At 38.8% G+C, this 25,036-nt stretch overlaps 1 protein-coding gene across 14 annotated transcripts in view; it reads left to right on the top strand.

Annotated features, from left to right (window-relative positions):
* Nucleotides 1-25,036, top strand: part of Bbx (BBX high mobility group box domain containing) — a 240,376-nt gene that overhangs the window by 199,366 nt on the left and 15,974 nt on the right. For 12 of the 14 annotated variants that reach the window (XM_021209072.2, XM_029544302.1, XM_029544292.1 and 9 more), the window contains 5 exons: nucleotides 7,686-8,691; nucleotides 9,580-9,715; nucleotides 12,434-12,582; nucleotides 22,263-22,352; nucleotides 23,646-23,705. In XM_021209072.2, the coding sequence (XP_021064731.1) occupies nucleotides 7,686-8,691; nucleotides 9,580-9,715; nucleotides 12,434-12,582; nucleotides 22,263-22,352; nucleotides 23,646-23,705 (1,441 nt within the window). The remainder of the gene's footprint in view (nucleotides 1-7,685; nucleotides 8,692-9,579; nucleotides 9,716-12,433; nucleotides 12,583-22,262; nucleotides 22,353-23,645; nucleotides 23,706-25,036) is intronic. The other 2 variants (XM_021209074.2, XM_021209075.2) reach the window with 1 other exon arrangement.

Below are 25,036 nucleotides of genomic sequence, written 5' to 3'. Positions count from 1 at the left end.
CAGTAAAAGGCAAAGTCTAGGAGTGATGTAGCCTGGCTTAATCCTGCTTACTGAGACTTACGAGCCACAAGACTGCTGCTGGGCTGTGACTTGTAAGGATTTATTAGTTTTCACTCTCCATGTCAATGTCTTTTAATGCAGGACAAGAACTGGATCACCATCTTCATGTTTGTTAAAGGAAATGCATTTATCATACCTCCGATTCAGAGATAAAAATTTGGTGTCGCATATGTTTATTATTCACTTAAAATTCCACAATAAACCCCAAGCCTAAAATGTGCTCTTACCTGAACTGAAAAGAAAAGAGGTTTCCCTGAAACAGGAATATGAAATACAGTCTCTTCACTGCATATTTTAGCCCCTTAAGTATTGATAGTTTTTCTTAACATTTTGAAGATGATGATAAACTTGTGCATTGGTCTACTCTGTTGTCTGTGAGGATCAGACTCAGTATTTCAGCTCATTCTTTTCTTTGAGGAGGGAGCTCCATTATCTCCAGCACTCCTCCTTCAGGCCTTTCTGTCTGTACAGAAGTCAGGGACCACAATGTGGATGCAGTTGGCAGAGGGAACTTTGAAATATTTGTGTTCAATGTCCACTCATATACTTAGGAGGTATAACTAAGAACACTGTGATTGTTGATCAAGGCCTGGAGGTAGTGTGGTAATAATTAGCATTTTTTAAAAGACCCATAAAGTTTGAGTGAAAATGCACTGAACACTCATGAATTACCTAAGGACTAATGAGCATTCAATTTAACACAATTATCTATTGAAAACCTTCTGTAAACCTTTTCAAAGACATGAGCATATTCTTGGAGGATATTACCAAGGCGAACAGCATGTGTTCTATGCTCTCTGAGTTATAGCTGTTGAAAAATAGAGTAGGACCTAAGGGAACTGATAATAAGTATCAAATATTTATGTCCATCTTTGACTTAAAACATTAACATTTTAACTTCTTTGAATGCTGCCCTGGGAATTCCATCAGTGGAAGGTGCCCGGATGATTTTTTACTCTTACTTTAAAAGAAGGTGTTCAATTTAAATTAATAATAGAAGGATAAATCGTCACTTCCCATGTCAGGCACCATTTCAAGGCCTGATTCACAACCAGTTCTCTATCAAAGGGCATCTTGACTAATAACAGGCATTAATTCTGTATTTCCCACAACGCAGTTCTGTCGCCTTGAGCTCACATTGCTTTATGTTTTTATGCTTGTTGTGTGACTGCCTGCATGCATGTATATATACTGTAGTTTTCATGAACATTCCTAAACTCCGTTGGATTGTGGATGCATATACTCAAAGTAGATGGAAGTAGACATACTAATATGCAAAAGTAAAACTGGGCACTGGAGAGAAAGCTCCGTAGCTAAGAGCCAAGCAACTCTTGTGAGGACCTGTGTTCAGTTCCCTGCACCCCTATGGTTGGTGACTCACAGCCATCTGTAATTCCAGTTCCAGGGGGAACCATCACCATTTTCTGGTCTTTGTGAGCACTAGTTACTCATATGGTATACAGACATACATGCAGGCATACATATAATGTAAAGATAATTCTTTTTAAGTTAAACTAATGTGATATGACAAGACTTTTCCTGGGGTGGTACAACACACATCTACTCACTCCAGATGGCAAGCTCACAACAGGCCAAAGTATGGATACCACCACAGTCCAACTTAGTAAACCAATGAGTTTTATTGGGGTTACTTAGAGGAATATGAATGAGGAGTTACTTACAGGAGCATAAATGACCAAAAAGACAGCTATATCACCAAAGCCCACTCCAACATAGGTGGAAACCTGAAACCCACTCCACAGCCTGCAGGCAGCTCATCACGTTGGAGATTCTAATTCCTCAGTTGGTCTAAACCCTTGTAGGCAGCTCTCCTGGTCTCCATGTCTTTGCAGCCTGACTTGTTAGTGAGTGACACTCAGCAGTCCTTTTTCGGTCTTAAGGAGATTGTTTACAGTATGAAAGATCTCAAACTCAGAGGAAACTGCTTCACGTCTGATCATAGTTACATATTTTTTAGTTTTCTAATGTTAAACCAGTTTGAGATTTTCCTGAACCCAACTTTCTGTGTAAGTTTTTTTTTTCTGCCCCTAAAGAATTACTAAACCCTAAATTTAAAAATGAGAACAAAGCAGTTAGCTGATCAAAAGCTATGGCTTGTGGTACTGATATGACTGTCATTACTTGAGGCAATAGAAGCATCATTATTCTAGCATATGTTCTATGTGACATAAGACTCCAGAGGTGTGTTACCACAATATATTATTCTTACTCTGTTCCAGGTGCCATTTTGAGTTCTGCACATTCCTTAGGCAAGAAATATTAACACCCACATGTTATAGATAGGGGATATGAGGCACAGAGTAGTTTAGGGAAACCTGTGAATAATTTTACACAACAGAGTTCCCTCCTACATCAGCATAACCAGTCAGTGCAAGTCCGTCTGCAGTCCTGCAGTCTGACCCCAGAATCAGTACCTTGAAACTACTCCTCACTATAGAAGTTTCTTGGCAGCAAGGGTACATATATCTTAAAAGATCCATTACATCCATACCTGATCCCGGGTTCTGTTTATGTCAAATAGAAATACCTAGGATGGTGAGAGAATAAATATGAAAAAACAACAGGTAATGTAGTTGAGTTTTATATAACGGCCAGGAAACTTAAGTACTTAAAAGGGAAATTTTGTAGCTGAGGTTATGTTAGAGTTGTATATATCTTTTAGATGTAAGGAAAACTGTGTTTCAAAACATTCAGAAACTCAACCAGCAAATAAGCCTAGGATGAGATGAGACAAAAATACTGGTGACAGTCAGCCCCACTCTCTTCCCGCTGCACCCGGTTTGTTAACTTCTGGTTTGTTTCTGCCTCTGCAGATCACACTCCTGGACCTTTCTTCCTCCCTCTGTGTATAAAAAAAAAAAAAAAAGTAAAGTTCGATTTTTTTATGACTGATAACCTCTGAATATATTTGTAGCAGAATATGAATTTTATGTAGCAAGTAATGAAGGAAAATTAGAAAAGAATTATATCCACATTTAAAAAGTACTCTAAAATATACTGTGAAAATCAGTGTGAGCAATGAATACAAAAAATGGCAGGGAAAAAAAAAAAAAAACCTGTGCTGTTTTTTTTAACTTTTTTGTAACTAATGAAAAATAAAATGAAATTGGCTAGTCTAAATTAGTGGAGGCAAAGCTATCAGAAACATCCAGGCAAAAGTGAAACTACATAATTACTATTTTGCACTATTGTGGAACGGGAGAAGAAAGATGATGTTCAAACCAGAATATGCATGTGCAGAAAGGCTAGTGTGTAACTCAGTGAGAACCAGAGCGATGTGATGGTGGGATATTAATTTGGCTTTCCTGTACAGAAAAATCCCACTCTAGGCTATGGCAAGACCTTGCAAATGAGATTTGTCTCAGTTTTGGTAACCTTTGACAAGTTGTGGAAAATAGCTCATAACAAATAGGGAAAATCATTCTGACTTTCAGAGACAAAGCATAATTTCTAAATGTAGTTTATTATTTCATAGAAACATTTAAAAGTGTTCTAATACTGGAACATGTAGAAACGAGGTGGAAACTGGAAATTAATAATCTCTGCAACCACTCCTGTGGTCACAGGTGCTGTCCCAGAGTGGTCCTGCTCCATTCTCTGACACGCCACTCGCTGCAGAGCTCAGCTTCCACCTGTGTTGAGCTACTGAGAGACACTGATGGGAGCCTGAGGAGGAGAGAAGAAACACTCAGCACAGGGAGCTACGGAGGAAATGGCTGTCAGCTAAGCCACATCCATTCCTCCAGGAACCATCTGCGCCCAGTGAGGCCCGTCATGTTTCTGTCTTGCACTAGCAACCTGGCCATTGGGTTTCAGGGTCATCTTTTACCCTTTTTGCCTCTAAGTTAGATTCCTGTTGCTGCTCACCTCTGAGTTTCCTTGCCACTTCCTGTTTCGTTGCTATAATTTCCATGAGTTTAACAAACTCCCTGCGTGGGAGTCACTCTGCTAGGTAGGCTAAGCATTGTCTCTGCTTAGCCAGTTAAACTGACTGACTAGTGCATTAGCCACCTTCATTGACTATTTGCTATGGTTATTGTGGTTTACATCTCTTCTTAAAGCTGAAAGAATGTTGTTGGTATTGTTGCTATGTAGCGCGAAGAGTCCAGGGTTCCACAAGACTTTTGACAGCCTTCTAAATAGGATAGGAGATGGGATTATAACACCTCCTTAGATGGCTGAGGTTTATTAATGTCCAAAATACAACATTATTTAGAAGTTTGAGTCTAGAAGTTCATCAGAAGGCAGTGTAGTTATCACTGTCCCAAAGGTTTAGGTAAAGCCATGAAAAACACTATTATCAAATGTGTGGCTGACACAAAGCTGGAAGACAATTCAAACTTTGATAAGGTAAGTTTTATAAAGAGAAATGGGAAGTCACTCATCTAGGGACTAGGTACATGACACAATTTATAAGAATGTAGAATTGACGAGACCAAGCTTCTTACCTTATTATGTGGATAAAAAAATCTGGGCATTTAATTGATCATAGGAAACAAAGTAAGAAAACTGAAAGATTTCATCTCTGGGGACCATAAAAAACTACCTAGTATTCCTAATGAGAGTTGTGGATCTTACATGGTATAGTACAAAAAGACTAAGAGTATCATTTAAAGAAGAATATTGCTATGTTGAAATATCTGTGCTCCCCAGTCCTTATGGAACTCATAATTTTTTTAGTACATAGCACCCTAATGAAGGTTGTACTTTTTCCTACTTCTCAGCCTATTTTAGCTCCTATGAGTTAAATCTACTCACTGTGTAACTTTACTTAGGTTCTGATATTTGGTTATGAACTCCTTTTTTTAAAGATTTGTTTATTATATTTATATGAGTACACTGTAACTTTTTAAGCATACCCAAAGAGGGCATCAGTTGCCATTACAGATGGTTGTGAGCCACCATGTGGTTGCTGAGAATTGAACTCAGAACCTTTGGAAGAACAGTCAGTGCTCTTAATCTCTGAGCCATCTCTCCAGCCCCATGAACTCAATTTTTATTCAATAAAGTCTATTCTTACTTTAGGAACTATGACAAATAGGGTAGTCAATTTTTGCTAAGTACTGAAGTTCTTACCAAACCTGCCCACTCACACAGTACTATGCTGCCTGTCTTCGTGCAAAAGTTAATTAACTCTCAAGAAGACTGTGTATCATGAACCTTTATATTGGAAAGAAGGTTCTATCAGGCTATCCCAGTGACTCCCAACTCTGGGTCAGATTTGGGTTTTGGCTAGTGAATAGATTTGTGATCTATGGTTTTTAATAGAAGGATTTGTTTTACTTTTATATTTTTTACCTTCAGCAATATAATTGTTTTTCTTATAATTTGGGGATAACACACTCTCTTTGGGGAGGGTGGAGGCAGCTTCTAAGAGCCTGAAACAGGGAAGTAAAGTATAAGTAGTGCTTCGTGTAATTACCTACCCAAGAAATATTATGCTATTTCCCAGAATATGTCCCCAGAGTGAATATCTATATGTGTTCTATTTCATTCCTAGCTTAGAATCCTATCAAGGTGATAAGGAGAATCATTTTGAAATATATTGAACAGAGAATAGAGTTTGCGAAGTACTATTAGGTTTGCTAAGTTGAATCTGTGCTGCAGATGCAAACTGTTGGCTTAGCACTGCAAAAGCTCGTGTCTAGCTGAGAAAGTCCTTGACATGACCTGTGAAAGACAACCAAAGTGACAATGGCTAAGAAACATAACATTTATCTTGAGAATGTCATTCTGACCTACTTCTCGAACTAGTATTTGAGCCCACATGGGATACTTTATAAATAACTAGAGCTAGAGTAGTTGAAAAGGAAAGTTATTTCAAAACACTCTCAGTAAAACATACAAGGAAGAATAATTATGTTAGTCTTGTGGCATTAGCATAGCATGTGCTTCAAGTGTGTTTCTGGTTCAGTACAATAAAGGGTAGTGCCCAGTGTCATGGTTTTTGATGAGTTTTAAAACCTAACTTGTATGAGAAAGGCAGTTATTGAACATCCTTCCCTGTGGATTATCTTTGGACTCTCTTGTCATGCTGTTGCTGCTGCTGCTGCTGCTGCTGCTGCTGTTCCTTCTCCTCCTCTTCCTCCCACTCTCCATCTCCATCTTCCTTCCTTCCTTCTTCCTTCTTTCTTGTTGTGGCATGGCAGTTTCTGCCTCCCCAGCACCTCCAATTCCTTCCTAGCCTAAATATAACAGAATTCTTCTAGAAAGGTTTGTGATGCATTAAAAGTACTAAGGTAGAAAAAGAAAATGAGACAGGGGACATCTGATATTTAATCCAGTATTTTGCTTAATTCAAGATTAAGTGAACAGTCCTAAAAACTTGCCATTTGGGAAGATGATGGTTCTGTAAAACAGATGAGTTTCCTGTGCGATGCTGATTTTATGCTGATTCAGCAAACCCTAGTGCCCTTCCCTTGTGTGTGCTAGTACACAGTAAATTACATATGTTACACTGCTTTGACCTGTGCTGCCCTTGACCAAACAGCAGCGTTGGCCTCTTGGTAAATTCCTCAAATAGAAACCTGGGTCTGCTGGTTTTATCTTTAGTTGTCCTCTTGGGGGCCTGGCATTTGAGAGTTTACAGTTAAGTGTTTATGAGTGGACGCTGAAGTATAGAAAATAGTTTACAATAAGCTGTAATTTCACTTCCCAGGAGTTTGAAGGTAATAGAGAGCTGGAGGTGAAGGTAAAAAACTTTCCTTTTAAATGTCCTATATGTGTTATTTAGGGATGAAGAAGTTTCAGAGCTGAACAAATCTATAGCAGGTGAATTTTGGCATTCAGAAATTTTCAAATTCTATAAAAATGTACATGTGTAGTAAATATATCTTGTTGTATGTAATGTGTCCTGTACATATTCAAATGCATGAATATTCTGGTAGCAAAAATACAGTCACAAGTATGATCAACTTTTTAAGACATAAGTAGTTTCAATTGCTTTCACTCAGAATCAATAGTCAGGCTTAGATGAGATTTATCACCAGACAAGATCAAACTCAAATGTTTTCAGATCTTCTGTGGTTTTAAAGCTATATGTCAGCATCTGGAAACCTATAATATGTGTTCACAATTATAGGTTGAAACCTTTGAACCAATTGAAACCTTTGTTTAATGAGTCATTATAACATTTCTGTCTTCAAGCGGATCAGTGGAAGTTACTGCTATTTTTCCTTTTTTTCTGGAGCGTTGGGCCAAATATCAGAACAGAGCATGGAGATTATTACATACTGACATAAGTATATCATATCACTTAGCCTTACAAAAATCCTCCAGGATAGGATGTCTGTTTTATAAAGGTCCGGGGGCAATAAGAAGTAAAATTCTGTGCTAGATAAGTAAAAACTAAGAGCCAAACTTATCTGTAAGCTTTAGAACCTATCCTCTGGCAAATCTAATTTTCCTAAGAAAAGTATCTGGTGATGCTAGGAAATGATTCAGAATGTTTATCTGTACTTCGATGAAATTAGCTCTGAAGAAATGAGCTAATTGTCACATTTGGAATTTTTAAATGATATATTTTTAAAAGTTAAAACTAATTTCAATGATAAAATAATGAGGCTGTTCGCTAATTCCCTCTCACTTTTGTTTCAACTATTTAGATGTGTCTGGCCTCAGAGGGTGTGAAAATGGAAGACACAAAACTAATAAAGTCAAAAGAGTCAGAGGGAGGGAGAATTGAGGAAATGGAAAAAGGGAAGGAGGAGAGAGACATAAAAGTGGAGAAACCCACTGAAACTTCATTTCCGAAGGAAGCAGAATTCGGGAAGTCAGCTAAGGGCAACATGAGAGAGTCTAAGGACTTAAGAGACATCGAACAGCTACAGATGGATAATGTAATGGCTATCAAAGTGGAAGACCCCAAAGAAATTAGGAAGGAACCAGAGGATGATCAGAAATACAGTCACTTCCCTGATTTTTCTTACTCTGCCAGTAGTAAGATAATAATTAGTGATGTCCCCAGTAGAAAGGACCACATGTGCCACCCTCACGGAATTATGATCATTGAGGACCCAACCACGCTAAACAAACCAGAAAAGATAAAGAAGAAAAAGAAGAAAAACAAACTGGATCGACACGGAAATGACAAATCCACACCCAAGAAGACCTGCAAGAAGAGGCAGTCTTCAGAATCTGACATTGAGAGTGTCATGTACACCATCGAAGCTGTGGCAAAAGGAGACTGGGGTGTTGACAAACTCGGAGAAACCCCAAGAAAGAAAGTCCGCACCTCCTCAAGTGGCAAGGGAGGCATTTTGGATGCCAAGCCACCAAAGAAAAAAGTGAAATCCAAGGAGAAGAAGGTTTCCAAGGAGAAGTGCTCAGACATCACCAAAGAGTCTCGACCTCCAGATTTCCTTAACATTTCTGCCAGCAAGAGTGTTACTGGGGAGGTGCCAGAGGGCATAAAAGCAGAACCCTTGACCCCTACCGAGGATGCACTGCCACCTAGCCTACCAGGACAGGCTAAGCCTGAGGATAATGACTGTCACAGAAAAACGGAGACCTGTGGCTCCAGGAAATCTGAGAGGTCTTGCAAAGGTGCTCTATATAAAACCCTGGTGTCTGAGGGCATGCTCACCTCTCTGCGAGCTAATGTTGACAGAGGTAAGTGACTTCAAACCTGAAAGGAGAGCAAGGCCTAGCAGAGTCTTCCCTTGAAAGAACTCATCAGGAACAGTTGAATATCAAACTAGTACCTTGTGTGAATCATTTATGTGTCATGTCCATCTCACTTTACTGTGAGCTTCCTAGCACTTAAAGGTTTTGTAGGTAGTCACCATAGAGAAATTCCAGGTAACTACATTTTTGTTTCTCTGTTGTAGGCTGCCTTCATTTTGAAGGGTCAGTGTTGAATGTTGCTTTTAGCCTGAGTATTTCAACTGATGAAATTTCCTGTGTGACACAAATAAATTTGGCAGAATCCTTACCTGTAGGCTCCAAAAGCAAATATCCTATCTAGTGCTTTTGTTAGGTCATCAAAACTACAACTGAAGTGATATTTTGAACATGGTAGCATCTGTAGAGTATATGCACTCATTTCATTTTGAAGTATCTGCAGAGGGAACTTTTTCTTGGTGGGCTCTATGCCAATAAGAAATGTGTGGTTCTCAATAAGCCCTGTGTGGAGAGAGCTTGGGAGTCCATAGTTCTCCAGGGATGTCTTTTTGTGAGTCTAGAGATATTTAGGATTAATAGTGTGTATCAGCAAAAGACTCTCATGCTTTAGGCTAGTTCTCACATGGAAAAGACGGTAGCAGCATCTTGATGCCCATAGTGCCTGGTGTATAGGACATTGCTGCTTACTTCAGAGGTAGGATTCTTTTTTGTAGTTCCTTTATTAAAAGCAGTCCAGCCCAATTGCTCTGGGCACCGATAGCTGCAAAAACATTGTGGAAATTAGGTAAAGGAGCCAAAACGTTACTTGTGAAGGACCTGAGCTGATCTCCTTCAGCCCTGGTATACTGAGAAAACCCCTTCTCTTGGGTTTCCTAGGGAAACGAAGCTCAGGAAAAGGAAACTCCTCTGATCATGAAGGGTGTTGGAGTGAAGACAGCTGGACATTTAATCAGAGTGGGACCAGTGGGAGCAAGAAGTTTAAGAAGAAGCTAAGGGAAGACTCCTTCCTTGGGTAAGTGCCTGCGAGCAGAGGTGACCGTCACTCATACCCTCCTGTAACAGGAGTGCTAAGTCTAACTCAGCCTATTCTTTTTCTCTCAGCCCTTTTCTTAGTATGAGCCCCCTACTGAAAATAGATCATGGGCAATGAAGTGATTACTACTCTTAACCTATCATGTGAATGGTAGTATTTACACTTTAGGGATGATAGAAACTATACACATTTTAAGCTTGGTCCTGAGTTTGGATCCAGGTCCACTATTGTGCAGTAGTGTGATAATTGTAGATACTTTATCATTAATCACGAGGACCCATTTCACCATCTGCAGCTTTGGAAGCATTTTATTGGTGTATTTATATTTTGCACATTTTATACCACTATTTATGTTTTAGTATTGTATATGTTTGGTATTTTAAAATATAGGCACATTTTTATAAAAATAATCATAGATGGACAACATAAGTTAAAAAAATTGCTCAGCTTCTAACTTTGATATATTTAAACAACCTCCTATTTAAGAAAAATTATTCTGATATACATTATACATTGAATGTAGCATTAGGAAGTAATGATACATATCACTATAAAATCATGTAGTATTATTATTTCATTATTCCTGTTACGCCAATACCCTCACTAGCAATCAGTATAAAGTATTTTGTTAGTAAGTCAGGAGAGACAGTACTTTATATTGGTGAGAGAAGTATCTACAGATTCACTTGTACTATTTCGAAAGTCCTTTGAGATTTCACATTAGCCCAATTTGAAAAGAATATTATGAATAGAAATAATTCTCTGTATTTTCCCTAAGTATTTTTAAAGTATGCAAATTTTATGCATTAGGTATATTATGTTTGCTTTATTCATAATATTTGCATTTCTATTTGTGGAAAATATAATTTTTTCCTTAGAAATAAAGTGTTTTAAAGTCTTGTTAATTCTAAGACTCCAAGGCATCATAAAATGTAAAGGTGGAATTTTGTGTGGTACAGATATTTCAATATTATCTTAAAATACATATATTTTAATATTATACTGAAATAATTAGTAGTTTAATTTCTAGTATTTTAAAAGTGCAAAATACTTCAAGTCAGTTTTACTTCCGTTATGCTTAAGTAATGATATGAAAACCCACCATTTGTCATTGTTAAATGATACTTTCAAATGCAGGGTACTTTAAAAAAGAAAAAAGTGATTCTAGAGTATCGCTAGACAATAAGATGTACTTTCTAGAATTGCTGATAATTTGTAGTGTGAATACCAAGCCAGGTCAGGAGGCACAGCACAACAGAAGTAGGGAATACAGTAAGCAAGCACAACAGAGGGGGTGATAGATAGCTCAGCTGCTGAGGTGTTTGCACTGATTTAAAAAAATAAAAAAAAGCTCGGCATGATAGCAAACCCAACTCTAGGAAGTCAGACGGGAGGATCCCCGGGCACACTGGCTAGCTAGATCTAATCAGCAAATGCCAGGCCAAGCGAGCAGAGTCCCTGTCTCAAAAGAACAAGCTGGGCAGCTCTTGAGAAACAGTACCTAAGGTTGTCCTCTAGCCTTCATACATGTATACACATGTGGACATACTCACTGAAGTGGTAATAATAAGCAGTAAGCAGTAAGCTCTTCATTGCTGACTCCACTGAGCAATGGAGTGACTGGGCAGTGAGGCCCATGCCCATTCTCTTTGGAAGCAGAAGCATGAAGATCATGCATTTGAGCATAGCAAGGGCTCCATAGGGAGTTCCAAGTCAGTCTCAGCTGCTCAGCCAGACCTTCTCTCCAAACCTCTCTCCATTACAAACAAGTTGTAAGAGAGATATTTCACCATTTGCTGAGAAACAGAAGAAATGAGTCTTTGAAAGTCTATCTTAAGAGAGTAGTGAGGTGTGGGGGTGTGTACGTGAGAAGCCCAACACATCCAAAGCTCCCTCCTCTTCCCCAGTCCTTCCATTTCCTGTCTACCAAGCTCTGCAGTTCCGAAGCTTCACCCAGCTGTCTGCAGTGTATCTTCGTTAGGAATTCTCATTGAACAAAATCCAACAGCCAGCCTAGGATCCAACAGGCATGTTGCCATTGCTATGCTGAGCCCATAGAGACAAAACCAGCCCAAGGATTCCCTAATTTTGCCAGTCAGTTATGGTTTTCATCTAGAGACATCACCTCTCTTGCCAGTATTCATTGGAAGCTGGCTTTCCTTTCTACTTGGTTGTGTTCCTCATTGACTCAACACTCTAGAATTTTTCCTAACATTCGAATATTTTAAACTTTGTATATGTTTTAATCAAACACTAGTCAGTAACTACTTTATAAAAGATGCAACTTATAATTCTCAATATATCATATTACCAATAAGCTTGGTAATGCATGAACATACATTTGAATCTTTAAAATGAGACCTGTCTGAGTAGAGTATATGTTTGTATTCAAAATTACAAGACTAAACTATGTCAGTAGAAAGAAATCAAACTTTGCACTTTAACCATTCAGGTTTAACCACTCAGGCCTGAATGGTGATTACACAACCTTTATGTACATTTATTTTAATTCTCAAGAATTTCTGAAAAGGTGGGTTTTTTTCCCCCAACTTGCATGGATTTTTTTTTTTTTTTAATATCCTAATTCCTATAGGGACCCTCTTTTTAAGTTGAAACATTTAAAAATATATCATTTATCATTTTCTGTTTAAATATTTGGTCTTTTACTAATTGAATAATCCCCTGCCTTTCTAATAGTTCTGCGAAGCTGGATGAAGAATTTGAAAAGAAATTCAACAGCCTCCCTCAATATAGTCCTATTACATTTGACCGGAAATGTGTATCTATTCCAAGAAAAAAGAAGAAGACTGGAAACATGACCTCAGAATCGACTAAAACCAGCAAAGGTTAGCTGTGGCCTCTTCACTCATTCAGTGTATCTGCACCTCAGCTGTCCCTCAACTAACTTCATCTCCCATAGAGAGCTACAGTGACTAGACGTCCAGAGCTGTCTTGGTCCCTGCCTCCCTTCTCCTTTCTTTCCTCCTTAATTCTCCTTAGTCTCTGTCTTTGCATCATGTCAGCATACATATGGTCATGGTGCTGCTCTCCAGAACCTTTTTGGCGCTTTGAGAGGCTCTGGGGCTGTGCAAACCTTCTGTTTGCCTGAGAAGCAGACACTATTCTTTATTGTTAGTATGGACCAAAACAAAATAAACCTACCTAGAATACTCTAGCAATATACTTTGTTTTGTTAAATTTGAAAAAGTGCTTTGTTTATGTATTTGTTTTCAAGAGCATCAGGTTTCCACTGTGTCAGGAATCTCTTCACAGTGTCAGTGCTAGATCTCAACGCTCATCAGGGGCAACATTCCTGTTTAAAAGGAAATTTTAAAGGGTTTTGACATTTTCAGTACTCTCAACACCTGGCATAGATGCTCAAGTCTGATCTTGGTGACATGCCCTGAGGCATGGTCTGGGTACCAGACATGGGTTCCACTCAGGCCCATTCAGGGACAGTGAAGAATTGGCCTACCCAGAGTCTAAGTATGCCTATCACAGAAAATGTTCTTTTCTGGTTTTTCTTATGGCCTAGAGAATGGTTAGGAAAATTTTTCTCTCTAGTTTTTCACACAGATCATTTAGTGGTCTGTCCTGACAGGGTCAAGAACTGGCGAGATGAAGGACAGGTGTAACTGGACTACAGCTGACTCGGGATCACACCCTGAGGAGGGATTGGTAGATTGGTTCTTTGTAACTGTCTTGCAAAAGTGCCCCCCCTCCCGCTCCCTGCTTCTGTCAAATCAAATTGATCCCCTGATTTTATGGATTTTTGAGGGAGTATGTAAGACATATGAATTAAGGAGAAATTATATTTGTATTTTTTTCTAATAAAACTTGCATACTGTAATTGCCAAAACCAAAGAGGGGGTCACTTTGAGATGACTTCTCAGAATATTATTGAAAGGCTTGTGAAAATCCCTACTCTGTGATTAAAGGCTGGGAGGAGCATAAAAATAATTGTAGAACTAGCCATCTCCTTCTGTGGTTACTAAGAAGCCAAAAGAATAAAGAATTAAATAGGAAATGCTGCATCACCTGAGAAAAATCAAATAGTGTTCTGTGGAGACCTATCAAGATGGATAGAACTGAAGCAGGACGACTGATAAGCAGCTGGACACTAGAGTCGATTACCACATGAAATATCAGCCTTTTTCCTGGAGATGTTTAGGAATAGGCAGTGTAGTCAGTGAGCCCAAAGATGCCAGCTGTCTTGAGCTCCCATACTTCATAGTTTTAAAGATGCTAATAAATACCATAATTGACAACCCAGTAAAATGTCACTTAATTGATTGATGTTCAAGACACATTCCTTATCCTACTTGGTACAGGTCAAGACATTCATTTTACAGCAGTGAAATTGGCTGAATTATCTATCAAGGAAAATACTGATTATTTTTCTAAAGCTGAAGTAGGATCTATTTTTGAGAAACCTTTTTTTGGTTGTCTATTACATACCTTCTTCTCCAGCTAAGATTAATAGTATTTCTTTGATGTGAAATCACTTTCTGTAGTTTTGCATTATGCTTCACGCAACGTCATCTGAACTTGTTCATTATACTTCTCAAACAGTAAAGCCACTGGTTCTTCAGTGGTATGTCAGTAATCACCTGTGTGGGGAGACTTATAATACTTTTGTTCTATGTTGTGTTTCTTAAAATAAAATGGAATTAAAATAAAGCAAAACTTAAACAATATATTCTATTTAGCAAACTAGAGAAATAGTATTCATAACCAATTTGCAATTTGGCATTAAAACAGTGTACTAGACTGTGGGTTATTAATGAAATTATCATGCCAGCTGTGCAGTAATTGCCTGATCTTTAGGGGATAGAGAGATTGTTTTCTTAGACTCGAGACCCTTTGCACCTTTGCATAATGAGTCATTCAAAACAAACACTGTGGATGAGATCATTAGCTCTTTTGTAGAAGAGTGTGTGTCCATAGGAAACTCATCTTTATCCCAACAATTTCCCATTTGTCTATATTATTTTCTCCCGCATTCATTGTCATTCAACATTATTTTTTCCTCACATGTAGTTGGTACCCTTTTGGGTATTTGTGGATATATGAAATGCATAGAATTTTTCTGAAATGTAATTTCAAGAAGAAATTACTATTTATGATCTCATACAAATGCAGATCTCAGAATCCCAGTATGTGCTTGGGTTTACTGCTCTATTTTCCAGTTGGTCTCATTGGCTTTAACTTTTTCTCATGCTCTCCTATTTCTTCCTCGTAGTCTTCCCATTATGTGTGTCCCATCCCTCATGTCGAAAACCTCACAGTGAACGAGATGACAGTGACTAAGTACCACCTCCTGCAAGTGGGCTTGGTCTGTTTTGTCATAGGAGAGCACAGCATGATGGATGACTTAGGAATAGAATTTCCCTTTGCATCTGAGAACAAACTATCCGACAGGTTGTGATCCATCTAGCTGATCCATCAGATCAGCTGCAGAAGCCCAGTCTTTCTTTGTTTTCCAGGCCATCTCCATTCATTCTCTCTGATTTTGAATCGAAGTTTTAAATCATGAGTCTTAGGTTGAACTGCTGTTTCTAAGAGGTTTCATTTTGAAACATCATTTGTGTACTGACAATATATGAAGTGTTGTTTACAAAGAGCCTCAGAAGTCAGAGTTCTAGGAAAATAGCAATTCTTAAGCAGAAGTAGAGTCTTGTAGAAAATGTAAAATGAGTTCAAGTTGGAATGTTTAGGCTCCATCTTGACCCTTGACTTCTCCTTATTCTTTATATCTTTATATATTTCTTGGGCCCTTGTTCTCTGATTTTGCCAACCCATATTACATGTTGTTACTAGAGTTAAAAATGTTTAACTGCGGAAATAGAGCAATGACTCAAATGACGGGCTGCTCTTTGAGAGGTCCATTGTTGACAGTACCCACATGGCAGCTTTCAAACATCTGTAATTCCAGTCCCAGAGGAGCTGGCACCCTCTTCTGGCTTCCACGAGGATTGCTTGCATTTAGTACACAGACATAATGCAGACAAAACACCCTTATATGTAAAATTTAAAAATGGAAAGGATATTAAATGGCTATGTGGAAGCTAGCTAGGAACAACACCAGCTTAACATATATAAAGCCCTAATATAAAGCTTAATCCAGCTACTATCCCCTCCCTATAAAATGGCGAAGAATTAAGTTTTATTTTTAAATCATTGTAGTATTAAAAAACAGTTTCACAACATAGAAGCTGGAATCTGCTGTTTGAAGTTGGGGACACTTTCAGTCACTGACACTGAGGGTAGCGAGAATAACCTCTCCTGTTAGGAAGTTGTAGTTCCAAGTTTAGGTAGAACTTTGCCATTTTCCCTCAAACTATTTAAGAGTCTTCATTGACCCTGAAACTTTCTCAGAAAGATGGTGACGGTATATTTGCAGCTATAAAACGCACTATCATGAATTTTTAAAGAATTTTATTATGTTTATTTTTGATAAGCTATAATCTTCCGAGAATATATCTATTTTTACTTATACTTTATTTGTAGTTTTTAATTCTCATTCAAAAATTCGCTCTTATGATTGTGTTCTCGCACATACTTTATTGAATCTCTTCCTCAGCTCCCCTCCTCCTACCTGAGACAGTCTTGAGTTTCTTAATTATGGGTGTTCAGCCCGAGGAAGTAGACCATCCCCTTCATGACTCCTAACTAATAGTGGCTATACTTTGCAACTTACTCAGAACAATGGATCTTTCCAACTTACTCAGATAAATGCCCAGAAGCTGCGTGCAATTTGCTACAAATTATTGCAAAAGAATTTATTAATTCATTAGTTATTCAACCATTATAAAAATGTCAGCCTAGTCTTAGAAAATAATCCTTTTGCTTTTCTATTGCTTAGAATGCATGAAATTACAGGAGCGGAGGAAGGGTCTTGGCAGCAGAGTTAGCCTGAGCATTTAGGACAGAACAGTTCAGGAGAACGGGTTCACCTAAGAGCAGGATACCTCTGGCCTTGAAAAATTACTATGCAGAGCTCACACTGAAGTGACTCCTGTGTCACTGCAGCAGTGTCCCCAAAATGTCCATTTCCCAAGAAACCCTGAGCGTTCAGGCCTTGGAAAGGTTCTTGTTAAGATCTCGTGTCAGCCTTCTCTGCCCCTTGTCTTATGCGAGGCTCTCCTGGTTTTACCCAGATGTAAGTTGGAGTGAGTGCAAAGGAGATCTCATTGTTCAGGACATCCCTCCCCAGGTTCTGGATGCTGACCTGAGCAGCTTTACAGACCAGCTGTGTGATGCTGGTGATGCCGGTGTATGGAGGCTGCAGGTGATGCTGGTGGTCTCTCAAACAGTTTGCCAGTTTGCTAGGGAAAGAGATGAGTTGGAAGCCTGAGTGAAGTGTGAATGGAGAATACTTTTCTTTGATTTCTGAATAATTCTTTCTGGAAATTTTTTTTTTTTTCTGTTTGTCATTTCCTTTTCGCCCAATTTGTGGACCCTTGTATGTTAATATAACAAAAGGGAGAAAAGGTTCTTAATTCCCTTGTATTTCCTTTTTTAAATCATTTTAAACTTTTATTTTCTTCAGACAGCTTGTCAAATACATGCGCCATGCTGGTGAGCAGAAATGAAACTGTTCATTTACTCACTCCTAATTCTTTGCTTTTCTGAGGCTGTGATTGGATCTTACCCATTACTTTCCTTTCATGTTCTTGTCACTGTCTTTGAAGAAGCCATCATTTGTTTACAGTATTTATAGTCATCTTTTGGGGGATGGTTCAAAGCAAGGAATCTTTTAAATGTAAGCTTCTATAAGCTCGTCTACATACAAAGCCAGCCTGAATGTTTGTGGGGTTTTTTGTGCAAATATGGACAGATTCACCTTTAACTTTGTCCTTAACTTACACTTCTTCTTTTCTAAGCCATTCCAATTCAGTCTGTGCGTATATCACTTTCCGTGTGAGGCAATATCTTATAATTCCCACAGGTAAATCAGCAGGGTCTCTGTGAGCCTCAGAAGTCTCAGGAAGTTTCTTCTGCTTTCTTCTACTTATTTTCCATGATTGCCTACATGTCATTCAGGTGTCAGTCTGGTGAGAGTGCCTGAGTTTTATAATGTCTAGGAACCACTGCTGCAAACCCATTATAGAGACCATTGCTAATATGTACATGACAGGTTTACTTTGTGCTTGTTAGTTTCTCTCAGTGCTTCTTTTTTTTTTTTTTTTCTTTAAAAATTTTTTTTTTCTATTTTCATTTTAAACCATCCAACTAATGGTATGCATTATTTAGAAGAATGACTTGTGGTCATAACATGTGCAGAGATGTATGGTATCATTGCTAACTTAAGAAATGTGTTTCTCACACATGTTTTGCCAATCACTGCTGTAGGAGCTTTGTTATCTATGAAGTGAGCTTTTTTGAGAGTCTGTCCTATACTAACCTCTATTCTAGGCATGCTGATTTTGTGAATGAAATCAAAGAACCTGCTTCTATGGTGGCTTCATTATATTGGGATGACCAGATAAACAAGCCCCAAATAACCAAAGAATATGTGTTTGGAGGTTATAAGACCTATGAAAATCAAGAGAACAAACCGATAGAGCAAGTAGGCTGGTCGGCAAGGAGAATGAACACTTGAACAACATTCAAACAACTAGAACTAACAGACAGGACCCAACATTTGCGGGCTGTGTACCTCAAGTATGTGGAGCAGTCCCCATAATTAGATATGTACTAGCTGTAAAGCAAAGTGATCAAGTTTAAATTAGGCTAACAAAGTATTTTCTCTAGCCATAGGAGGACAAATTAAAATTAGAATTAGAAGAAAGTATTATGTAGAATGCAGGTGAGAGCAGAGGATCAGGGGAGGAATGCGGCCTAAGCTATGCTGAGAGAGGAATTTACTCCCTGCCCTTCCGGGAAAGGTCTGATGCTGATACTGCAACTAGCCTTTCACCTTAAGATACCAAGAAAAGAAAGGCAAGCCCAAGTCAAAAGGGAAAAGGAAGGAAATAGTAAACATTTATTTTTTTTAAAAAGTCATAAGAAATGTAATAGGGAAACAAAACCAGTTCCTTGAAAATAGCAACATTCAAATAGATTGTGACTAAGAAAAAGAGATTTACATTTTTATAATCTGAAATGAAACAGGGAACATCACTATCAACTGTACATAAATGAAAATAATTGTGAATAAATACTGTGAACAGAGTACTATACACCAGTAAATTAAATAACCTTGATAAGATGAACATTTCATAGGGAGGCACAAACTGCTAAAGCCAACTGAAGAATAACCTGTGACTTGTCAAGTTGTTAAATCAGCCGTCAGAGTGCTACGGATGTGGGGATCATAGGCCCAGATAGTAGTACTACCATGTTACAATCTAAATTCAAACTTAAGATTTGATTTTAACAGTGTTGAACAAAACAAGTAGTTCCATTCAACACTACAGTTAAAACTCAAGTAGCAAAAGACAATACAGATAAATAACTAAGTTAGACTATATCAAATTAAGTTTCTTTGTATTTTAAAAGACACTGTCAGGAAAGATGAAAAGATGTCTCTCAAAATGGGATAAAAATCTTTGTAAGGTACTTGACAAAAAACTAATTTTTGAAAATCTTAAAACCACATTATAAACAATAAATAGGCAAGTGATCAGAGATATATAAATCACCATTAATAGAATAAGTTGCTTGATACCTCTTAGGAAAATATGCATAAATATTACAATAAGATGATACCACTCCAGATCCTTAGAATGACTGTTACCATGGAGACTGAAAATAACAGGTTACAGACAGTGGAGAACTTGAAACTCGAATGCACTACCTGGAAACCTACTACACTACTGGACTACTACAGAAACCTACGCAGCTGTTTCATGAAGTAGACACACTGACCATATAACTTAGCAAGTCTACCTCTATGTATGTGCCTAAGAGTGTATGCCATAAGAATACTTAATATCTACAAACAAACAAAAACAAACTGTAGAAAACAATCCATAAATCTCTCAATCCCTGAACTGATCAAGTATAAGTATCCGTATTGGGCTGGAGAGATGCCTCAGCAGTTAAAGCACTGCCCGCTCTTCTGAAGGTCCTGATTTCAAATCCCAGCAACCATATGGTGGCTCACAACCATCCATAATGAGATCTGACGCCCTCTTCTGGTGTGTCTGAAGACAGCTACAGTGTACTTACATAGAATAATAAATCTTTGGGCCGGAGCGAGCAGAGGTCCTGAGTTCAATTCCCAGCAACCACATGATGACTCACAACCATCTGTACAGCTACAGTGCACTCATATACATAAACTAAATTAAATAAATCTATAGATAGATAGATAGATAGATAGATAGATAGATAGATAGATAGATACCTGTATCATCCTGATCTTCCTGCAGCACAGGTGAGCTCTAGAAATGTTACTCTAAATCCAAAACCCATCTAAACTACTTACTATATTGTCTGTGCTATATAGAATTTTTAAATAAATAGTTCAGTGGTGGTTTAGAGGTGGACAAGAAGGATAGTTGCTAATAGGTGTGACATGTATGTGAATACAGTGTCACTGCCTTCAGACACACAAGAAGAAGGCATCGGGTCCCATCACAGAGGGCTGTGAGCCACCATGTGATTGCTGGGACTTGAACTCAGGACCTCTGGAATAGTAATTTCTCTTAACCGCTGAGCCATCTCTCTAGCTCCCCGTGGCATTTATTTCTTTATGTGATAAAATGTTAAGTTGTTGGTTGATGGTGCATATATCTCTAGAGAGGAAAATATTAGCTATATTTTAATTGAGTGATTAATTCAGCATGTAAATCATATTTCAATGGAGCTGTTTTTGTGTCCTTGCATTTTAATCATCTTATATAAAGGGTTGTTAGGAAAACAAGATCACAAGTGTTGGCTTGGGGTTGGACGGCAGCTTTGCATGGGATTGTCTGGAAGAGAAAGCAAATTAGCCTGGATATAGTCAAAGCATTTTTAAACATCGGTAATAGCTGACCCAAAATCTGTAAAGTAGGATTGAGACTACATGCTCAGCTAGGGAGCAGTGAACAAGATTATTTGGTTGCAGACATGACTGTTCTCTGAGTCTCATAGGTCCGACTTCAATAGTGTGAGGTTGTCAGCATTTTCTGCACACATTTGTGAGTCACCGGCCGGTAGCTGGTATATAGAGCTGAGACTACAAATGATCACCAAGCAAGTGAGAGTACAGGAATGAGCAAATCTACGTTGTCTCCACCTTGGGATGCCTAGCAGGAGAAGCAGGAAGCAAAGGGTCCCTGTAGGAAGGGACAAAGCAAAACGCTTGATCCTAGGACCTGGTGAAGGAAGTGAAGGTAGTGGGTGTGACCCAAGTGGGCAGTCATTGTGGGAGCTGCTGGACAGCCCATTAAGTACAATAAGAGTCACCATTTGGGTTGTAGGTGACCTGAGAAACCAGGTTTTCTTGAGTGTTGAGGAAGGTATATATAGTTGGAGTGGGCTTCACACACAACAGAAAAAGAAGGTCATAGGCAGCCCTTCTGAGGACAGCTCTGCTAAGGAGGATTTGGGGGAGGGGACAGTGACTGATGAGAGAAGTTTGAGCCAATGCCAACACCTCTTTTGTTTTTATTTGAGTGGAATAATGTTTGTACACTGATACTCAGGAGGGAGGATGGTCTCGTGTAACGGTGGAAGTGCTAAGGATATTGGTAGTTTGCCACCAGCCAGAAGGCAGAGCTTGCTGCAGACACTAATAAGTGAGAGATGCAGTGGGGGAGTCTGTGACACTTAGTGTTTTTGATCCTCAAACCAACCCTGTGAGTTAGGCACTGTGGTGATCCCCACTTAGAGATGAGGTAACAGAAGCCATGTAAAATTATTCAGACATGAAGATCTACAATGGATAGTAAACAGCCTGCTTTCGGAAGGATACTGTTAGTTCTGATCCTTAACTGGAAAAAAAAAAAAAAAAAAAAAAAACCAGTTTTGTTTAATCTTAAAAACTAAGGCTCTGAGCTGTCTTTTTAGCAAATACCCTGTTTTTAAATCACCCATCTACCTTATCCCTTCCTAGCCTCAGAAAGGACCAAAAAGCTATCTAATGCTCTCAGGTCAGTGGTTACCCTGAAAGTGGTGTCCTTGTACGATCAGTTTCTTAGAAGTGAGACATGCATTCTATTCATTTCTTGGTGGCATTTAGGAGTCTAAAGTAAAAACCTTCTCTATTTCAAGCTATCACCTCTCTGCTGTGAGCTGATTTTAGTCCGTTTCTACCCACTAAATCCGGGCTTCCTCCAAGGGAGTCCCAGCCCTAATGGAGGCTTTTGCCTAACACATTTCCTAGGAAAATCTCTCTGAGTTTGAAATGCGCCTATCAAAATGGGCTGAGCACTTGCTGTGTGGATCTGTAAGAGAACACTTCTTGCAACTAACTCAGTTTACTAATTCCATAGAAGGGAGGAGGGTGTGATAATTAAAAACAAAACAAAACCCACGCTGTTGTTTTGTGCAACCTTGTAAACTTAAAATATATTTATAATATTGTCTGTAGGTCCTTTCCAGTCTCAGAAAAAGAACTTATTCCACAAAATTGTCAGCAAATATAAGCACAAAAAGGAGAAGCCTAATGCTCCAGAAAAAGGTACTGGTGCCTTCCGTCTTCCATCAAGGGTTCTTGGTCACCTCCACTGCAGACTCATCCGTGAGCGAAGCTTCTACGCACCTCCTTCCTTTCCTCCCCTTTGCTTGCTCAGTGCCATCACCTCTGACGTGGGGCGTCATCCTCTCTACACTCTGTAGCTACGCAGATCTCCTTTGTTTAGGTCTCTGCTCAAATCCATTACTTGCCTCTTTGATCGCAGCTCCATATGAATCCAAAAATTGTTGTTTCTCATTCACATTTTGCTATCATTTATAATTTAGTCTTCCAGGCCTCTTATCCATTTATTTTGTTTAGCTATTCTTATTTTTCTCCTAATGGCAGCCTTTCATTCAATGGCCACATATTCCCACTTTCCCAAATTCTACAGTGTATAGTCTTATGAAAGTCCTGCCATTTGCCATTTTTCTACCTTGTTAATTAAGAAATCTCAGAGACCGTTTTTCCTACTCCTAAGTTGTAACCTCTCTTCTCCATCTATGTTTTGTGGTTGGCCGGACTCTTCAATCTCCTTTAGCCACAGAACAGTTATTTCCAGAGGGCTCTCCCACCTCACCCGTCTCTGAACATCCATTGCCATTGTGGTCTTGATGGACCCTTGAACCTCCTCTGGGTTCCTCTTAAGATTTCTATTCTCATAGCTCAAGACTTTGATTCTTGCGCATAAAGGATAAGTCCTCACTTCTCTCACAGTACAGCCATGTGACCTTGGTGGCTTGAACTCCTCGGTGTCCTGCATGTCAGTGTCACGGCTGCCACAAACCCGCTCATCTGAGGCTTAATTGCACGCTTCCTGCATGGCCATGGATGCAGCACGTCATGCTTCAGCCCTCAGGCTTTCACATATTGCGTGTGGGTCTGTGTGCCCCATATGTTCTGTACTGCAGCTTGTACTTCAGTTTCATATCCACGTCAGCTTCTGGCATTACATAGTAATCTGCTTTCTTCCACTTCCAGTGAGTAAACATTAGAATGTAGGTAAAATGTCAGCTTTTATTTCCTTTTACTGACCTTCAAATTGTCTTGATTAGAGTCAAGATATCGTCCAACATATCTCACAAAGGACAGAACTCACTTCCTTTTATCCATACTTAAGTAGTCTGATTTGTTTACCTGGAAAATAGTTTTGAGAATACAATAATTGAAATTGAATTCTGCTTGATGTGTGTGGTGTTTGATGCTCAAGTCATTTTGCACACACGTTGTTTGGTTCTGTATGTATCTGTGCTGGGACTAGAGTTTCACTGTCCTTTCCTTTTCTGTCCTTGTTTTTAGGAAGTGGGGATAAATGGTCACACAAGCAATTTTTCTTGGATGCCATTCACCCTACAGAAGGTAAAAGCAACATATATTATTTAATTATATGTGGTTTAAGCTAAAAGCAGAATAATTTTGTAGTCTTTAAAAATTCAAAATGTATTGTAGAGTCAACCAATATTAGATATATATGCTCACATTGAGTTTTTTTTTTTTTTTAAGTTTTATTTATTATTGTACATAAGTACACTGTAGCTGTCTTCAGATGCACCAGAAGAGGGCGTCAGATCTCATTACGAGATTACGGGGGGCTATGAGCCACCATATGGTTACTGGGATTTGAACTGAGGACCTTCGGGAAAAGCAGTCAGTGCTCTTACCCACTAAGCCACCTCACCAGCCTGAGATTTTTATCTTAAACCAAAACTGTGCTTTGCTGCCAATCATCAGACAGTGTGCCATAGAGTGTTTAGTTTGATAAAAGATTTGCAGCCTTAGGATCACACTGACTAGACTCTAGACTCAGTGGTTTTTTTAACAATGTGTCTGTGATGCAGAAGCATAGGAGTCAGGACTGAGAAGCAGGGGCCCTCCCTGGCCAGCTGGGCGTGGCAAGCTAGCAGAAGTGATTTTTGACCTGAGTAATGTCCACCCATTTTCCAATACTGCTAAGTATGTTGAAACAATCCACCCGAGGCATATGTATAGCCAAACTATTCATAAGTCCTAGTACAGATGTCAGTTTTAAGTTCCCACACCTTACTTATATACACTGTAATTGTAATTATTGTCATATATTGAAATGTTAGGTTAATGTTAGTTTTGGGGAGTTAAGGTGCCTTCTCTTCTTCTAACCCCTCCCCCACACACAAACAAAATATTTTCATTATAGATCTTTTAAAAGACTTACGACTTTAGTGATTAAGTATCTTACGTCATTAGATCTGGGTGTAGTTGTGAATCTCTGCACTTGAGAGGTGGAGATTAGGAAGCGTTTAAATGTTACCCTCAACTGCTCAGTGAGCTTGAGGTCCAGTTGGGCTACATGAGACCGTGTAGAAGGAACAGTTAATTCATTTGAAAAGTCAATGGTATCTTTGAAATATTCCAGTTTATAATTCTGTTTGCAAGTTGTATTCTCTTTGTATCAACAAAATGGGACCTATATGTAGTGAACCACCTCTGTAATTCAAACATTCAGGAGGCAGAAGTAGGATTGCTACAAGTTAAGGACAGCCTGGGGCTAGGTGGTATTTTCTGGGCCAGCTGGCAATATGCTTAATGCTAGATTGAGCTCTTGATGACTGAATCCACCCCCCACCCCCACCCCCACCCCCACCCCCACACTTGAAATGATGTTTTTTGTTGTTGTTGTTGTTGTTTTTAAGTACATTTGACCCTGCAGAAAT

Source organism: Mus pahari, chromosome 12, assembly GCF_900095145.1.
Source record: "Mus pahari chromosome 12, PAHARI_EIJ_v1.1, whole genome shotgun sequence".
Classification (NCBI taxonomy): domain Eukaryota; kingdom Metazoa; phylum Chordata; class Mammalia; order Rodentia; family Muridae; genus Mus; species Mus pahari.
Note: the sequence above shows the minus strand (reverse complement) of the source record. Positions and strands in the feature narration are given on the sequence as shown.